Genomic DNA, 19,440 nt, shown 5'->3' with positions numbered 1-19,440 from the left:
CTCTTCATCTGTACAGAATATGGGTGGCAGGAGATGGTAAGGGTGGGCTGGGAGGGAAATTAAGAGAAGAACAGAATGGGGAGCAAGGTTTAAAAAGTCACTGGTATTCACCTTGATACCAAACCCAAGGCAGATGGCATTCCCTAGAATCTACAAACAACCCTCTCCTTGACTTCTCACTATGTAGACTATTTATTCCTCTTATCAAGAGGTCGCTGAATATGGTGTGAGTTGGCTAAAAAGGAAGTTGAAGGGTATCTCCTTTCCTCCATCCAGTGACAAGATGAAAAGAAATGAGACCCTATACATTCATCCAAACTAAAGAATAGTTTGTCAAGAATAAGAAGGAAAGCGACAATTTTCCTTTATGTTAATAAATTGCTTTGGCCTAAAAAAAAACATTAATCAATTTCTTTCCTAAGTTCACACACTTCTCTATGCTCTGCTTTTTGCCTGGCCTTGAAAAGAAGTTACTTTCAATCTCCTTCCAATTGTCAAAATCAGTGGGGGCAGTTGCAAGAGGGGTGCGGGGAGAGCTCTAAGTCCCAATGATTATAAGGCAATCCTGTGGTGTTTCCATAGAAACATAGAATGTATTCTTTCCTGAATGTACATGGAGGGGAGGGGTGACGAGGGATAATGCTGGCAAGGTATACAATTACTGAAGAGCTTCAGGTATGAGTGAAGAGACATTTAGCCCATAAGATAGGAAGACAAAAGACTTAGTGAAGAATGGAGTGGGCAGAGACCATATCCTACGTGAAGACATTTCACCTGTCATTGTGTCCCATCTGTAAACTGTCCAGTGAGAGAGCTTTATAACCCCCACTTTCAACTGAGTCTCTGAAAGAGAAGCAACTTGTCCAAGGTCACCTAGCCGGTGAGTGGTATAACCTTGTTCAAACTTGGGAGTGTTCCACTCAAAGCTTTTGTTCTATCCTCTATATTGGGCTGCTCTTTAAATCATGATGATGAGACAGTTTCATTCTGTCTCCTAGCTCTTCTCTCCCCGGGCCTGCCAGTTCTGTCCACATTCTGGATTCACCCACAGCATTCTTTTTTTCAATTGGTATTAGGACACTGCTGTGAGTCTTGACAAACTCAGGTGGTTTGTTGTTGCCATTGTTTATTCAAATTATGAAGGCAGAGATATGTCACATATAAGGAGAAAAAGATAGCTGGTTTTTGTGTATGCTTTTATCATTTGGTAGAGGTGTATGGATAAAGAGCAGGAAAGTAGGCATAGTTGAGATAGATACAAGGCATATTTTAAAAGCAATTGTTAGTTTAACCATCTGTCTCACACACTGAGAAGTAAGATCCACAAGAGCAGTGTCCATGTCTGTCTGTCTGTCTTGTTGTGTACCATAACTGAGCACAGTGTTGAGCCATGAGAAGGATGGATGGTTGGATGGATGGATGGATGGATGGATGAGTGGATGGATGGATGAGTGGATGGATGGATGGATGGATGGATGGATGGATGGGAGATGGCACAATTTTTCCAAGATCATATAGCCAGTAGGTACCTAAGCATCTGGGACCAGATGTTAAAGGCCATGCTCTTCCATATCAGTTGGGCCCTTGGTGATGCTAAAGCCATATGTGCTGACTCGAATTTACTGTCCTTCCTTGTCCTGTGTTTTTCAGTGTAGAATATGATTTTCGGCAGCAGGAAGGCAGGTTCCATGAAGTTCTACAGAGTCTGGAGGAAGCAGAACCAGTTGAGGAGCCATGTCCCCCACCAAAGTCCACAGCAGAACCCCCTGTTCCTGAGAAACAGGACTTAAGGCGGAAAACCAAGAAGGTGAAGAAGAAATGCTTCTGGTGGATCTGAGTTTGTTGGGACCATGCACTCTGCCCTCCCCCAAGACCTCCCTGAGATGGGGACCACTGCCCTTCGGTCTTCTCTGCTTCTTAGCAAAGGCCCCAGACCGAGAGCCACTCAACCTGCGAAACAGGAAAGATTCGGGGCTGGTTTAGCTGCTGCGGGACCCCTGACCACCAACCTCACCTGAATGAGTGCACTGTTTGCTGAGGGCTTCACGGACCCTAGAGTGACCACTTGCCTAGTTCCCCATCACGCACGACTAGGCCACAATCCTGGTTTGCGAGTCTAGGTTCCCACCCTGAACAAAGTCCCCATTGACTCTCCAACACCTCTATGATGCTAAGCACTTCCTTCTCATCCTTGGTTTGTCATCCGAGAAAAAAAAAAAAAAAGAAAAAAAGCAATGTTATGTAGAGCAGGAAGTTAGAGGAGAGCTAGAAACTGATACACCAGGAAAGATCAGTTACATACACTGGCCGTTTTCTAAGATGTTGGCATACATAGCATGACAGAAATGCGCAGGGCAAAAATGCAAGAGCGCCTGGTGGGCTGGGTCATTTTCATTTTAAAATAGCCCCTTGACCCCAAATTAAGAATCTGTCATCTCATGCTGCGGGGGCCTTCCAGTCTGTGGCAGGGTAAGGTCACTGCAGGGGGTAAGGAACTTGGTGTGTCTCTCCTGCGGTTGTAGCTCCAGGGCCCACCTTAGGCCACCATGCTTCTCAGCCTGGGGCATGAGACCACCTGGAAAATAGGTGGGATTTGGTTTGAACTTTAAAATTTCACAGTTGATTTCCCTGCAACATTTAGTAAGATCATGAGATCCAGCAACCTGTCTGTTTCATCTGACCAGTAACATAAATAAGACTAAGATAAAACACAACACTGGTTCTCATGCATTCGTCCCTGCAATAGCTTTGTAGATAGGTTGTTAAGTATATTAATCTACATAATCTCCCTTCCTGGTGATCCCTTCAATGATCACCTGATTGAAGAAGCAGCAGGAGGAGGGATATATATATTTTTTTCCATTTTAGTATTAAAGACCTTCCCTTCCCAAAGTCTGAATTCTTTTAAAGTCTGGCTCATTCTTTTGACAAGACCCCTATACATGTGGGTCCAGTCAAACTTGCATGGCTGAACAAAGTACTAACATACTATAATTAAGTAACTTCTCCATACTTTGGGGGATGAGGGGTGCGTTCTTGTTAAATTCTCTACCAGCCTGTGCTCAGGTGGATGCTGCTTAGAAAAGGGATCCTAAAGCTCAACATGGCATTCAATGAAGAAGGCATTTCATACACCCCTTTGCTCAAGATCAGGTGTCTGAGTTAGAGTCTGGGATGAACGTACCCCCACTGCAAACTGAGACGAATGAAGCAAACCACTCCGACAGCTGCACCTGCTCCTGCCACAGCGCTGCAGTGTGCAAGCTCTTTCAGCGAGAGTGAGGGGGGAAATTTGGCAAGGAACCTCAGCTTGCACTATTTAAGTCTTGGAATGTCATTCAAGATGTTCTTGTTCTGTTTCTAGTGTAATGTTTAAGCCCAGAAAGTGAGACCGGCAGCCATAATGTTAAGTGGGAATTAAGATAAATACACTTGTCATACGGAGGAAGCCACATTTCAATAAGATATGCTCCCACTGGCTGAAAGCCACAGATCTTTCTGTATGCACACAATCAACTCTCAGTTGGCCCCAACAATGGAAAAGAACAGCATCGAGGATAACCCAATAAAGCAAAATCATGTGGGATCTCTTATGTAATTTTATCTTGTAGTAGAGCTTCCATCTTAATTCGCTTTGCTTACACTAATTTTCAAATTAATTTATAATCTTGGGCAGCATGAAAATAATCCTGTTTCGGGAATTAAGAGACCCAGGCAACAGAATAGCCTAGTCCACTATCCTTTAACAAACTGCTTAAAATGTCAGGGCCTGTTTGTCCATTCTGAAATGGAGATATCAACACCTACTCGATCCACTTTATAAGCTCTGGGCATGGTCCAACATCAAATGAGCAGAATGACCCAGAGCTGAGCTGGCTCATTTGCCAAACTTAGCCCAGATTGATGAAGAGGTGTTTAAGGCCATTCTCTCAGAGTAGAACCCAACCCTTGGGTAATTAAAAAGCGCACGTTCTTATATACTTATGTTTAGTTGGAGATATCAGATAAACCCTCAACTGAAAAATGAAATTGGGGTAGGAAATGTTGACATTTCTAAAAATACAACCAAATGGGACTGCAATGAATCTATACCAAAGCACAACACAGCATTGCTGGGGCCACCAACCTGAAACTGGGAAGGAGGTCTCTTCTGGAAATTGAACATTTAAAATCATTATGAGGGAAAGGGATTCAGTAAACACCTTCCTGCTAATAAAAATGATCATCTCTGTTTGTTTTTTTTAAAAAAAAAAACACCCACACATATTCATAGACCAAAACTCTATACCTATCTACTCATGTGAAAATCACGTCTTTGTAAAATATTATGTAACATCTACCATGATAATCTGCAAAAATGCTGTACTTGAGGTTATATGGTTTTACAGAGAGAGATTAATTTAGCCAAGATTACTTTTATAAAATTGAAGGGGAAAAGACTGATACATCAACTTAAATTGCTGGAGTTTATGTAGCTGCTTTCTCTGTAGTTAAGAAAAAATGTGTACCCGCTATACTTGGAACTTAATACCAGCTCATCTGTAGAGCCCCTTCTTAAAAACAATGTATAATGTAAGTTTTTGTAAATTTCTAAACTATTTTAAATGGGATATTATCTTTTGCAATAAACTTACATATTTTTCCTAGGTTTTAAGACTCCATTACTAGCTTGGGTTGATTTAAACTTAAGAAGGATGATCCCTGCCCAGCCGGCGTGGCTCAGTGGCTGAGCATTGATCCATGAACCAGAAAGTCATAGTTCGATTGCCAATCAGGGCACATGCCCCTGTTGTGGGCTTGGTACCTGGTGTGGGGTGTGTAGGAGGCAGCCAATCAATGATTCTCTTATCATGGATGTTTCTATCTCTCTCTCCCTCTCCCTTCCTCTCTGAAATCAATAAAAATATATTTTTTAAAAAGAAGATTGATACCTCAATGGTCCTAATGATAGGGATAGTTTTTGTTACAACCTCTTCTATATGTTTTCCAGGACAACAAAGAACAGATTCAGAATTTAGGGCCATAATGGTGACACACCATGTGTCCTGGGAGCAAGGGAGGCAGAGTGAATGAACAGGACACTTCCCAGCTCATTTGGATGAACACACATTCATGTTTTTATCATTATTATATCCACATACCAGACCTATAATTTAGTCAATATTTTTCTTTATTTTTCCTATAATTTTCTTCCTTAAAAGGCAACTTTATAATACCACCACAAAGAAAACCAATTATGTTCCAAATATAGAGGATGAAATAAAAATAATTTTATTAAATTCTTGTTAGAGACTGTTGAGTGTTGAAAGTGCCAAGCCTGAGACCAGCTCTCTTTGTTAAGGGAGTTAGCAAACCTTCAACATGTGCTAAAGCCATTTGGATACCAAATATGTTTTCTACTTGATTGATCGGGATGTTCGAGAGAGAATTGAAAAGAAAAAAACTTTCCCATCATGTTATTAAATTCCCTCATCCCCCCCCCCCCCCCGAGCCATCTAAAACCAGCTTATTTACCAATTTGTGGGGTGGGGGACTGGACATAGAGTCAGAAGTCTTGACACATGGGTTTGATATTTTGCGACCTTCTTTTTGCCAGTTGACCTTGGGAAAGTTAACCTCAGCCCTCAGTGAGCCTCTGATTCTTACAAAACTGAACATAACCTTTGCCTTACAAGGGTGTCTAAAAACTAAGTGGGTGAAAGCCCTGAGCACAGGGAGGGCGCACAACAGGTGCTCAATAAGTGTGTATTCACTCATTTGTTGATTGAAGTACATTGAGAAAGAGGACGGAAGATGCCTTCATGGGGCTGCAGTGGGTTTTCAGAAACAGGCTTAAGATTTTCTCCAGGCAAAAAGTGGTAGTGATAAGGGAATGAACTCTTCCTGCCTGAGAAAGACCAGAGACTGTGGCAATGAACATTACTTAACAGGTGATCCAGGATATGCAGGCAGATCAGCCCAGCACAGCACTCTGAGGGATCAGATATCCTGGAGGTGAATGGTACCGTGGGAGTTGGGACCCTGCCATTTCAAGCATCAGGCAATTAAGTGAGGCTAGTTGAGTGGTCCCAGGACTCGCAGCAATCACATGGGGAAGTGAGTGTTGGAAGCAATGTGGTTGGTGGGTGGAACACAGAAGAGTCTACCAGACACCAGTGCCCAGGGCAGCTTCAGGAACCACTGATGCTAGACTTAAGAGCCTTGTGCTATCTGCTCTTCAGCCACACTGAGTCACCTTGAGCTCCTCAGGCCTAGCATGCAACACTCCCTCCAGGGTCTTTGTGCACTTGTCCTTGTACCTGGGACAATACCCACCATGTCACCCTCCCCGCCAAGATCCAGCAGAGTAAGCTTCCCAGCAAGGCCTTCCATGCTACTACCACCACTGCCCATACCACACCCAATGCCCCTCTAACACGGTCACCTGGCACCAAGGACCTTCCATCAAAGCCATTAGCTCAGTTATCCTTGTACTTATCTGTGCATCATCCTTTGATTTATGTCTTTTCCCCTCATCTCTCTCTCTCTCTCTCTCTCTCTCTATATATATATATATATGGCTAATATGCAAAGCATCCCCTAGGGAGTTCGATCGCTCACTATTGATGTGTGCTGACCACCAGGGGGCAGCACAGAACATGGAGGGTGACCAGCGGCAGCAGTGGGTGTTAAGGGAGCAAGGGAAGGAGGAGTCAGGGAGGCGGGCGGGGTGGGGGGAGGGGGGGACAGACCACGCAGGGGTGGCATGTGGGTGGCAAGGGAAGGAGGAGGTGGGAGGCAGGGAGGCGGGGAACCTGATCAGCCCTGATCACCGGCCAGGCCTAGGGACCCTATCCATGCATGAATTTCGTGCACTGGGCCTCAGTTTGCCTATAACCTCCCTAAGACAGGAATCCTGCCTATTTTTGCTCACCTTTGTATCTCCAGCACCTGTGCAATGGGATTCAAATAGTTGTTGCAGGAATAAATCGGGGAATGGATTAGATCCAGTGGAGAGACATGAAGAAATGATTCCCAGCTGGTTTCCTTGTCTCTCAGTCTGGCACAGGGACAGACCCATTGGTGCACACAGGCTGCTCCCACTGATTTGGACCTTCATCAGCTAATAGGCCAGGGCTCCTGATTCCACCAGGGTCTGCATGGTATTCAGGACCCAGACACCAAGCCACTGCTGCCCTCCCCCTCTGCCAAGCCCCCAACCCCTTTATCCAGAATACTGACAGCCCGGTTAACCTTGCTTCAGAACAAATTGCCATCATAATTAAATGCCAATGCGTTTTGCACATTTTACCAAGATACTGCCTTACTGTATGAAGGGGAAAATTGGTTTTGAAATTAAAGCAGATTGTTAACTATTTTTGCTGTAATGTTTCCATTAAAATGCCAGAATTTATTGCATGTGACCGAGTCCATTTCAGACAAATGCAATTTAAAGGAGACAGGGTCTGTCTCGCTGAAGAAGCATTTAGGGCAGAGCATTCTGCCTTGGCTTAAACCACAACTAAAATCAAAAGACAATAAACATCACACCAAAGGATTATTTGCTCCAAAGCAAATAAAAGCTTTATTATCACGAATGGCTTCCACAAATTCTCAATATCCATAGCTATCTTACACTAAATTTCACTCAAATGAAACCCATACCTTTTTTTTTTTCTGGCAAAAGACCATTATATATGTTTTAAATCATCAGCTAAACACAGTGACCTCTTGTTGGTACTCGGGCCGCTTTCCCAGGGAGCACACGCGATGCTGTGATGCCCTAGTGATGCTGACAAATAAGCAGCCTTTCTCCTGAGCCAAGTGGACTGAGTCACTTCAACTGCTGAAACCAGGAGAGGTTCACACAGCGTTTCCACCCGCACACTAAGCCGGCCTGCGCCCAGCCCCGCAGGCACTAATCCCATATTGGGGAGGGAGGGCAGGAGTTATGTGCTGTTGTCATGTTTTTTTTGTTTGCTTATTTGTTTCAAGATTTAAAAAAAAATATATGCCTTAAGTATCATATATATATGCCTAGGGATCGAAGAGAGCAAAAACCAAAGTCACAGGAAGCAAAACAAAGCCACTGACATTCACAAACTCAGCCCACTGACTTTTTGGGATTTCCTGAAATGGATCCCTCCCTCTTCACTCTAGGCACCACCAGCCCCAAAGAAATGTCTCAGATGAACCTCAGTTCACAATCACTTTTTTCCCAATAAACAGGCATTGATTCCCGTTCTGTGTCGGGCAGGGGAACTACAGATGCTGCCCTTGCTCATTGTGGTCCATTGGGGGTGGGGGGTCTGAAAATCAGCTCCTGTCTTTTCTGACCTGCCCCCCTGGATGTCACACCGCCTCCTTCTGACCGTCTCAAGGCTGTCCTCAATTCTCTTGTGATGATTCTTTGCCCTAAAGTATGGCTATTTCTAGTTTTCTCCCTCTTTCTCCACTATACATTGTGTCCTGAGAGTAGGAACTGCTTTCCTTACCTTGTGAAGTCTTAAATCCAAAAATGTTTTAATTGAAAGGAAATACTTCATCACGAATCCTTGTCTGTCCCATGTGGCCCACTGCACTGACCTTCAAAGTCTATGTTCCCTTATAGTGTTCCAGCTCCCATGGACCCAGTCTCCTGGCTGCCTTGGGATCTCTCTGAGACACACATCTGGCTATGCCATTCCCTGGCTTTTTTTCTTAATCTCTACCCCACCACCATTCTAGAACGTAAAATTCCTCCCGTAGCAAACAAGGCTCCTTGAAATCAGACTCAACCCAGAATGTATAGTCTAACTTCCAACTACTCCACTTTTTCCTGTACCCACCTCCTGCCGCTTTCCAAAATGTCAGAAGCTATTACATATCAGTGACTTAGCACATGCTGTTCCCTCTGCCTGGGATGCTATTCCATTACCTATCTACCATGGGAAATAATTTTCATTTTGGTGGGATATTTCATAGTAGCTACATCACTACTAATTGTTTTGTTTTTCTAAAAGCTCTGGTTTGTTGAAGTTACAATGGGCTGTAATTGAATGATTTGTTTCCATTATCTTATTTACTCCTGAAAAAATTATCATGAGGTTGCTTATGATTACTCCCATTTTCCAGAAGAAAAACTGAGACTTGGAGGGAGATAAGTAACTGGTCAAAGTCCACAAGTATGAGGTGGTAAGGGCTGAAGTTCTCTCAAGGTCTGCCAAATTTGGAAGCTTGGGCTCTTTGCTGCCATGCCAGACAGCGAGCTGTGATTTAAATGTCACCTCTTCTCTGTAACTTTTTCTGATCATCCCCTCCCCTACCATGGGATTAGTCACTCCATCCTCCGAGTACGCAGCGCTTTGTACAGGCTGCTGCTTTATTTTCTGGGCATTTCTCCTGTCAATCTTTCACACTCACATCTACCAGGAGCAGAGTCCTGGGAGACAGGAATTGTCACCTACATCTCTTGGGCCCCCCATGTGCTCATCACATGGCCTGAGATGCTGTAAATGCTTCATACAGGCTTATTGAGGGAATTGGGAGAAAATTTGGAGACAAAATACACAGACCAAAACAAGAGACCAGGAGTCCTCATTTCTGCCCCTTTCTGCAAAATTTTATGATCAGACGAGATCGGGCGCGTTCAGGGTGGTATGGCCGTAGACTCTTTCTGCAAAATTTTAAACAAGTACTTCCCCCTCCTTCCTCCACCACTGTCTTTAAAGTGGAGCCATCTGGCGCCACAGGCTGGTTAAAAGAAAAGGGAAATTATACACATGAAAGTGCTTGACTGTCGCATTAATTCCTACTTTTTTAAAAACAGTGTTTAAGGTTGTTGTTTTTTCTGGTTTATAAAAGGAAAGCAAAATCATTTTAGAAAATGTGAAACTACAGAAATGTACAAACCATGTGTCCTTTAAGAGAAGATGCCAACATAATTTTAGCCTTGGAACATGGTCCCTGGGCCTGACTTCTGAGAGATCCAGGGCCTCCACTGAGGGACCATAGTCTTCCCTCCCCAACCTTCGGGGTCCCTGATGGCATCCTTGTTGTTGTTGTTATACTCTTGTAATCCTTTCTCTGTATTTAAGTCATAGAACTTCCTCATGTTATTAAAGAATACTCATGAATATTCAATGGCTGCACAAAGGCCACACTGTGTGAGAGTGGTGTTAATCTAGAAAAATGTTTCTGAATTTAAAGGAGCAGGTGACAAAATAGATTCCTTTGAGTCACTTAAGAAGGCCAGGGACCTAGGCAGGGATGGCATGGATAGAGCCTTGTGGGGAGACCTGCTCCTTTGCAGTGTATCCCTGGGCTTCTCCATGGGCACCTCCCATCCCTCAGAACACGGTCAAGGGCCCCTCCCTTCAGTTTGCGTTCAAGCTTTTGTAGCAGACATATGGTGGCTGATTCCATCTCAAGGGGGCTTTATTCACAGCCCAGCTGTGGTGACAGCTTGATAATACTTCCCAAGTTCAGGAGAGATCCTAAGTCGAGGCCATAAAATAGTTTGCGACCTGGTCCATTGATCTTGCATTAAAGGAGAGAGAAGACTTGAGTGCTGAAGGAGAATCGCGATGGCTCTTATTTCCTGAGGGCCTGCTGAGCGAGAAGCCTGGGTTGCGAGCTTCACATGTGAGTTTTTATTCAATCCTCGCCAGGGGTGGATGGGTAATAACCATTGGCCCCATTTTGCAGACGAGGGGACTGAGGAGCAGGGTTGTGAAGACACTTCCTAGCTGTGAAATGAGGCCGCCTCATTCCTCTCGGGAAAAGGAGGACCAGTTCCCAGCCAGTCAGAGCCTCTTCAATTCCGGATGCTGCGCCCCAACACCATGGACCCCAGAAAGCACCGCTGGGCATGAAAGGGCGCTGTGTCAGTACCCAGACAGCAGACATTCTAAAGTTCTAAAGCTTCTATATTCTCCCAGGACGAGAAAAGGCTCACCTCTCTTCCAGTGCCAGGAAACAGGATGGGAGATACCTTTAAAAACACACTTAAAAGGACCCGTCAGAATCAGATCTGTCCAGCTCCACTAACAGCCGCCAAAAGGCACTGAGATGTTTGGAGGTAATTTCATTAGGATGATGACATACTGGCCAGGCATTTCCTAATACTCAGTGTTCAATTCCCAAACTCAGTCTCTGCCTCTCCCTCTCTGGGTGCTGACCCCAGGGGCCCTGGGTGGCTCGTGGAGGCTTAGCCCAGGCACCAGCGTCTCCAGGGCCTGAGCTACCCTCCCCAGCACAACCTCAAGGCGTGGGCTGCTGAGCCACGTGTGACACATCAGGGCGGCAGCGGCTTCAGAATGTGTGTTATCTCAGAGCACTCTCTCCTCGTGGCCAAGGTCTGCTCCATTGGAGGACGCAGCTGCTGTTTTAACACATTTTGGAACCTCTATCTCCTATCTCCTCTTACTTCCCTCATCGGGGGTTCATCATCTAACAGAAGAAAGGTTTGGAGAATGAAACTGGCTCTGACATTCCAGCTCTCAAACATTGTCTAAAAGAATTATACCACACAGGGCTAGTAAAGTATTGGGGAATTTTATATTTAAAAGGCCCTTGAGGGAAAGCCTGATGTGAAACAAATCTTTCCTCATCTTGTTTTCTAAGACAGAATTCTTTTAAAGCTAGACATTAATTTGGACTTTTAATTAGTTTGTTCTTTCCACTAACTCACTTCCATAGCTACCTGCCCGGCCCAGGGCCAATGCACAGGACCCTCAAAGATAATAGGACACAGCCCCTTGCCTGAAGGACCTAAGTCTACCATGGCACATAGATAGGCAGAGAGACAATCCCATTACGGCATGGCAATGCTATAACTGAAAAATGGACAAAGAACTATGAGGTCACAAGAAAAACGAACTTGAGCAATGAGAGGAGGTTTCACAGAGCAGGAGAGAAGGCAGAAAATGCTGCTCCCTCTTAGAATCCCCTAGTCCTTCCTCTCCACCTACTCAAATGTGTCATGGCCTTCAAGAAGGACACCCAGTCCCTTAAAGTCCATCTTGGTAACTGACTCCTGCCAACTTGTGCTATGGGTCCCTTGGAAATTGAGATACTAATCCATATTTTGCATATAGATTTTAGGCCAAGTACTCTTTGATATGCAATTACCAAAATCCTTATTATAGCAAAGCTTTCCCCTTCCCCCCAGGACATAAGCACCATCCAAATTTTCATTCAGTAAACAACCAGGCTCCCCCAAGCTCATTATGCCACCTTTTGGTTGCCACCCAATTTCAGGTCTCATATATAATGTTATTTTCCCCTTCTAAACCTGATCTCCCTCCAACACACACACACACACTCTCTCTCTCTCTCTCTCTCTCTCTCTCTCTCTCTCTCTCTCTCTCAGGGATTTTCTCAATTCATTTTATCTCAGGAAACCACTGCCCAGACAGGTATAGTGAAATGATTAACATGTCAGTTTCACACGCTGCAGACCTGTGTTGGGACTCTAGCTGCCTCCTTCCCAAGCATGTGATGCTGGGCAAGAGGCTTAAACTCTCCGATTGCTGTCTCTTCTTTGACAGGAGATTTTAATGATCGTCAATCTCCCAGAGTCTCAGCCACCATAGGGCCACTGACGCTTTCTCATCAAGAAAGTTTTCCTCGAAAAGACCACATTGACTACAGTGTGAAGAACTCAAAGGGGACAAGAAGATGTAGCAATGGCAGCCATGAAGGACGGTCATGGCCAAGCTGGGTTCGTGGTACAGGTGGTGGAGAGGAGGATTGGATTTGTGAGGCCTTTCAGCCTGGAATGGACAGAACTGGGAGATGCCTGCTGTGGAAGGAGACTCTCTCCCCTCAGGGCACATCAGAATCTCCATGTCTCCGTTCCAGCTCTGTCTTCTTCTCTTAATCCTGCTATTTCCTAAGTGCCAATGCTCAAGTACAAAAAAAGTTCTTGCTCCCATTTTGTAGGTTCTTTTATGGTTCATTTTCCAGAATTGAGGAGATTGATCCTAAAGATATCAGTGTCATAAAACCACCAAAAACTCTGTGCCATTGTATAGGTTTCTGGAAGTTTCCACATAGGTTATCCGATTACGTTCTATGGTCTGGGCAGGGCAACAACTGGCTTTAAGGTAGCTCATTGGTACTTTTAAAATGTTTGATGTCTGGAGAACAAAATTAATGGGTTTTAATAGTATAGAATTGTGTGGAACAGTATGCTGTTTAAGAGCAGGGACTCTGGAAACTACTGCCTGGGTTCAAACCTAGTTCTTCCATTCACAAGGTGTGTGATAATCAGCAAGTTATATACCCTCTCCTGTGCCTCAGTTATCTCATATGTAAAATATGAGCCCCTGATGCAGGTTAAGAGAGCTACTTAAAGCGCTTAGTGCTCTGCCTGAAATAAGATATTTGCTTAATAAGTGATAGTTTCATCAGATATGCTGGTTTTTAATGAAGTGTTGGGTTCCTGAGTGAAGGTCAAGAGTCAATCAACCATTTCCAGCCGGGAACCCCACTTCCTCAGGTCCTAGCTATCCTCACACCAGTTCTCCAGGGGGCAGGGGTGGGTTGAGTTGGCACTCACTGTCTTTCTGTGGCCTCTGCACAGGTTTCCTGGAGTCTGTGGGCTCACAGTGTGGCAGAGAATGGGCACACAGGTGGTCCATTTGCCATTTGCAAAGTGAAGGCAGCCTTTGTGGCCCTGACTCTCTGATGACTCAGGTATTCTCTGGAGTCTTAAGTGCTATTGTGGGTCAAGCCATGAAGAATGGGGTGGTTTCCACTATTATTTTTTCCTTTTAGAACAAGCTGCTCTGAATTTCTGGAGCTGGCATGATGCCAAGTGTATTTACCTTTATTTAATCACTCAATAGACTCTCTGTGAAAACAAGGGTAATTAGGCCTAAAATATATCACCCAGAGGCTTATTTTAACTACCCGAAATAAAAGCTAGATCCCCAATTCCAACAAAATTACCAGACCATTTCCATTCCAAGACCTTCTGGCAATGACTACCTTCCCTGGTGGATTCTCCCAATGCAGTTGTCTGTCTCCAGCACCAGGGAGCCCAGAGGCAGGGGACAGGCTTATCCAGAGCAGCCAGCAGTGAGGAGCCTTGGTCAGGAGGGGTTCCCTGAGACTGCCACCCGCACAAACAAGCCGTGCATGTTTCCTTACTCTGCTCCAAGACCTATGGAACAGCACCACACACACCCCAGGGTTCACATCAATCCTCCTAAATAATAAGAGATGATGACAATTGCCTGTGAGGGTTCAAAGATGCGCTCAATCACATGGTAGGGATTTTCAGTCAAACTTCCTTTTTGTATTTTAACATATTTTGTATTTTGTAAGTTCGCAATCAACACAGTAATAAACCACTATGTCAGTTTCATTGGCAGCATGCTCACTTTCTTTGGGCACATAAAGTCAGGGTGCATCTTACATTTGATAAAATATGACCTGTGGTAAATAGAAACCATTCCCTGGCAAACTGTAAACTCTCTGATTATTGTGTGGGGTTTTTTTCCAGTATCTTCTGCTCTTAAATCACAACCTTCTTAAAGGAACCAAGACTATGTGGAAGAGAATATCAGTTATAAAAGGCCTTTCGGACTGGATCAGAAAAACACCAGTGGTTTTAGTCTGTACATAATTGTGCAAGTGTCTTGCATACCTCGTGTTTCTCCAATCTTATACTCATGACAAACATCACTAATCAATTCAGCACTCCTTCCCACTGAGCCAAAATGCAGCCTCTGAATCTTTCTCAATGCAGTACGATAGGCAGTTAATACCAATCCACCAGAGTTGGTACATGAAGCAGCATCTATTGTCTGTCCCCGACTCAGAAGCTTGAGAGATAGGGAAAGAGAATGGGCATTGGCCAAGTCAAGAAACTTAGTTGTATGAAAAACATCTCAACAATGACAGAGTCCATTGCTCAGAGGTCAAGGTCTAGAGCTGTGAAATCATCTTGTCATAGAGCCAACCCTCTGCCAAATGAGTGTGGACACTCTCCTATGCTCTCTTATCCAAAATATCCTTCTACCAACCCATGCTGCCTTTCTCAGCACCGAAGTCAAACTCTTTGCTTACATAAGTAAATAGATTAGATTCTGGCAAAGAGAGGAAGATAGGGCAGCAGCCATGTAAAAGTCTTTTGCTTTCTGTTTTGCAAAATTTCCTTTTGCTCATTTGTCACCATAAACACCTCATTGTTCAGGCAGGCAATCTACAGAACAAAGCAGGAATGGTTATTTCCAGCAAACGATAATTACAATGTGCTCTGTGCAAGAAGCAATCATCCTAGCCCTATGGTTCCTGTACGTTTAATAGCCAACACCTTTCATAGCAATGTTCCCACTTCCATAAATAAGAAGAAAAAAATGTCACTATTTAATCCCATAATGACACAAGAGAAACCAGCCACCCCATGCCTGATCAAGGCCTCGTAGGGATTTCAGAAGTACTAGACATATCGGGTGTTTGCCATAAATATTGGTTGTTTAATATTCCCAGGCAATGGAAGGTAACCAATAAAAATCATATCTGGAAAATTAAAAGTGACGGTTGGAATGGGGATCTCTCCTCCTTGTCAAATTCCAATTTGAAGTTAAATTGGGGCTTTCAGTGCTAAGACAGGGACCCTTGACCTCTGAGTAATTACTTTCCCACATCATTTTCTTTAATTTGGAGGAGAGAGTTCTATTCTAAGAATTGCTGGGTAAGCTCATTTTGTGAACATGAAGCTACATCTTAAGAAAAGCCTGTTTATTTCTTCCTCCTCGATCAGGACATTCCCCCTCCTAGTGAGGTGTGCTTGCTGCCCATCTGAGTTCTCCTCTCTCAGCACTCTCAGCATTGTAATTACACCAGCAAACTCAAGGGTCATTGAGACTAATGACTCAGTTTCAGCTCTGAACCTCTGCAAGGTTCCCGGAATCAGCCCAGGGGGCAGGGCAAGTCTGAGCAGGAGGTTCCTTACACTGCTGCCCCTGCCTGAGAAGTGGGCTGCTCTCCACATTTACGAAAAGCATTTGTTGAAGGAGGAAAAGGGGTCTGAACTATAGGAAAAGCACATAGAAAATCATGGTCTGCTATAGCACAGCATTTGGGGGAGTAGTTCACTCATTCATAACTTGAACAAACATTTATTGAATACCTACCGTATGCCAGGCACACTGCTGGGTATTGAGGATGAAAAGGAGTAAAACATGCCCCTGGCCCTCAAGGGAGTCTGCAGAATGTAGGGGCATGAATCACAAAACCAGAAAAATCTCCTTGCAATGGACCAAGTACAATGATCCAATGACTGAGAGCGACAGGGGCTCTGAGAGTCAATGGGAGACCAGTGGGGGAGGGACTTGGGGCCAGAGGTGCTGAAAAGAGCAGCACTTGGTGATTAGCAGTGGCCAGTGAATGGGAGGGAGAGTCATAAACTGAGTGAATTTGAGACACTTGAGAGAGTTTTCACTGGAGCAGGTCATGGTTTTCTTGAGGTCACAGATCATAGTTAACTCACTTCTGAGGCTTTGTGCTGAGTACATAAGAAGTTCTCACAAAATACTAAATGGATAAATAAATGAATATTGTGTATAAAGAAAACACCTGTGCAGATGCTTCTTGCATATCATCTCATTTAATTCTCACAGCAACTCTATAAAAAAGGTCTATTATTATCCCATTCTATGGATAGAGCCAGGCCTCCGAAGTCTCAGGTATGAGTGAGGAGCCAAGTAGGGCAAGTTCACAGATTAAAGTGACCAAAAGAGAGAGAGAGAGAGAGAGAGAGAGAGAGAGAGAGAGAGAGAGAGAGAGAGAGAACATGGAAACATGCTCAAAATCATAACTCATCAGACACAACCAGAATCATTATATATCCACTAGAATTGTTATAATCCCAAGGACCGACAATACTAAATGTAGATATATAGATAATGTGGGTCATTTAAATAATCTAGAACCCTCAAACATTGCTAGTGGGAATGTAAAATGGTACAGGCACTATGGAAAAGTTTGGCATTTTCTTACAAAATTAGACATACACTTTCCACATCTCCCAACTATTCCGCTCCTAGATTTCTACCCAAGAGAAATTAAAATATGTTCATACAAAATCTGTGTGTGAATGTTCATAGCAGCACTATACACAATAGCTAAAAGTTGGAAGTAATTTGAATGTCTATCAAGTAGTAAATGGATAAACGAAACATGGTATTTTCATACAATGTACTGCTATTCAGCAATAAAAACGAATTAAGTAGTTACACATCCTAAAACAGAAATGAACCTCAAAATACTATTCCAAGAAAAAAAAAGTCCAGACACAAAAGACATATGTGAAATTTCCAGAAAAGGCAAATCAAAAGAGCCAGGCAGTAGATAAATGGTTGCTTAGGGCTGGGGATGGGGACTAGGAGTGGACGGGAAGTGACTGCAAATGGAACTTTGGGGGATGAAGGAAGTGTTCTAAACTGAATTATAATGATGACTGCACAACCGCATATATTCACTAAGACTAATCATTCAATTTTCAAGTCTGTAAATTATACTTCAATGAAACTTTTCTAAAAAAAAAAAAAAAAAAAAAAAAAGGAAGAGAGAGAGAGCTGTATGATTTAGAAGAAGGGGCAGAAGATGTCCCAAATAGGTTGGTGAGATATTTGGGGCAGCTTCATAAGAGAACATATTTATGCTGGACCTGGAAGACTAGGGAGGGTTTTAACAGAGAGAAACGGCACATAAAGGCATTCCAGACAAAGAAAGCAGCATGAGAGCGAATGTGCCAGGCATGTTTGGGCAGTATCCAGAGAGCCAATTTAGATGGAGAAAAAGAAATGAAAATGAAAAACTTGGTTGCTGCCAGATGACAGAGTGGAGAAGGGGCAGACTAATGCATTTATGTCTTAATTTGGTTGACAGTGGGTAGCCACTGAACATTCGAGAGTAGGGCAGTGTCCTGGCAAAGCTGAAGGGGGCAGCAGTGAGAAGTGTGTGTAGGAAGGGCGAGCGACCAGGGCAGAGCATCAGATAAAAAGCTCAGAGAACTGGCTGTAGCAAATCAGGGCCAAGCGGTGGCCACCTGCCTGTGTTGTTAATACAAAGAGACAGAGAAAAGCATTGTACACCATAAAAATAATAGACCCCATTATTTGGTGCCTTCTATGATCCAGGCACTGTTTTCTGTTTTGTTTTGTTTTTAAACCTGAGGATATTTTTCTATTGATTTTTAAAAAGAGTGGAAGAGAGAGAGAAAGACAGAAATATCAATGTGAGAGAAACACATTGATTGGTTGTCTCCCACATGCCCCCAGCCAGGACCCAGGCTAGGGAGGAGCCTGCAACCAAGGTACATGCCTCTGACCGAAATTGAACCCAGGACCCTTTGATCTGCAGTTTGACACTCTATCCACTGAGCCAAACCAGCTAGGGCTATGATCCAGGCACTATTTTAAAGAATCACTTGTGAAGGAGAGAGTGTGAAGACCCTGTGATGTATGAAATAAACTAAATGGGTTGATGGTCACCTTTATGTCTGGCTCCAAAGAAAAGGAATAAAGATTAGAGGACTCATAAGATGCTTATCTAAGGTGTGCTATGGGAACCACAGATATGGAAGCTTGTAGCTGAAAAAGAAATGGTGACACTGCTAAGGTGAAAGGATGGTAAGTGAAACGAATGACAGAGACCAATTCATGTGGCTCTCTGCCCCAGGAAGGCAGGGGTGCCTGGCACTGCTGGCCCTTTCTCTGAACTGTGCATTAATATATACTAAGTACACATGCTTTGACATGAGTGGACAGAACAGATGGATATAAAGAAGATTGTTACACTCTATTGCTTCTAGTGTAAGTCCTTGTCCATCTAATGTTAGAATAACACTCAGCACCTAATGGTGTATGTCCATGAAGCAAGACCATAGTCTATCCATGATCAGCATCCACTTTTAATTATCTGTCAACACTTAAGTATCAGGACATTTCACATAAAGTTTATAGATTTTCAGCTTCTCTTGAGATGTTGGGAGTTCTGGAAATTATAGGACCCAATCCCACATGGTTTCATCAGAGCTGAGTGGCACTTGTCCTCTTTAAACATTAAGATCCCTGCCTAGAATGCTCATTCATTCACTCAGTCATTCAACAAGTATTTATTGGGCACCCACTACATGCCAGGCACTGTTGAAGGGTCTGGAGATACAAATGTACAAATCAGACAAAATTACTTACATTACATTCCTAGAGCCTATATTTTCACCAGGAGAGCCTGACAATAACCAAATAAATAAAGGTGTGTGTATATATATATATATATATATATATATATATATATATATATATATATTTATTTATTTATTTTTAGGTGATAAGTACTAAGCAACTTAAAGAAGAGTGAGGTGTAGAGATTGAAAGAGGATGGAGAGAGGTGGCAGGTACTATAGACAGAGCAGTCAGCAGGGAAGCCTCTCTGAGTAGGTGACACTGAGCCAAAATCTGATTA

The 19,440-nt window shown here is 43.6% G+C and overlaps 2 protein-coding genes across 6 annotated transcripts in view; one reads left to right on the top strand and one right to left on the bottom strand.

The window, feature by feature from the left end:
- Positions 1–4,239, top strand: part of INSYN2B (inhibitory synaptic factor family member 2B) — a 98,916-nt gene extending 94,677 nt beyond the window's left edge. The window contains exon 4 of the mRNA XM_059699162.1: positions 1,651–4,239. Within this exon, the coding sequence (XP_059555145.1) occupies positions 1,651–1,837 (187 nt within the window). The 3' untranslated portion in view covers positions 1,838–4,239. The remainder of the gene's footprint in view (positions 1–1,650) is intronic.
- The window catches only part of DOCK2 (dedicator of cytokinesis 2), a 367,699-nt gene that overhangs the window by 178,534 nt on the left and 169,725 nt on the right, over positions 1–19,440 (bottom strand). The window lies entirely within an intron of this gene.

Source organism: Myotis daubentonii, chromosome 5 (assembly GCF_963259705.1).
Source record: "Myotis daubentonii chromosome 5, mMyoDau2.1, whole genome shotgun sequence".
Lineage (NCBI taxonomy): Eukaryota > Metazoa > Chordata > Mammalia > Chiroptera > Vespertilionidae > Myotis > Myotis daubentonii.
This window is presented reverse-complemented; position numbering and strand designations above follow the sequence as displayed.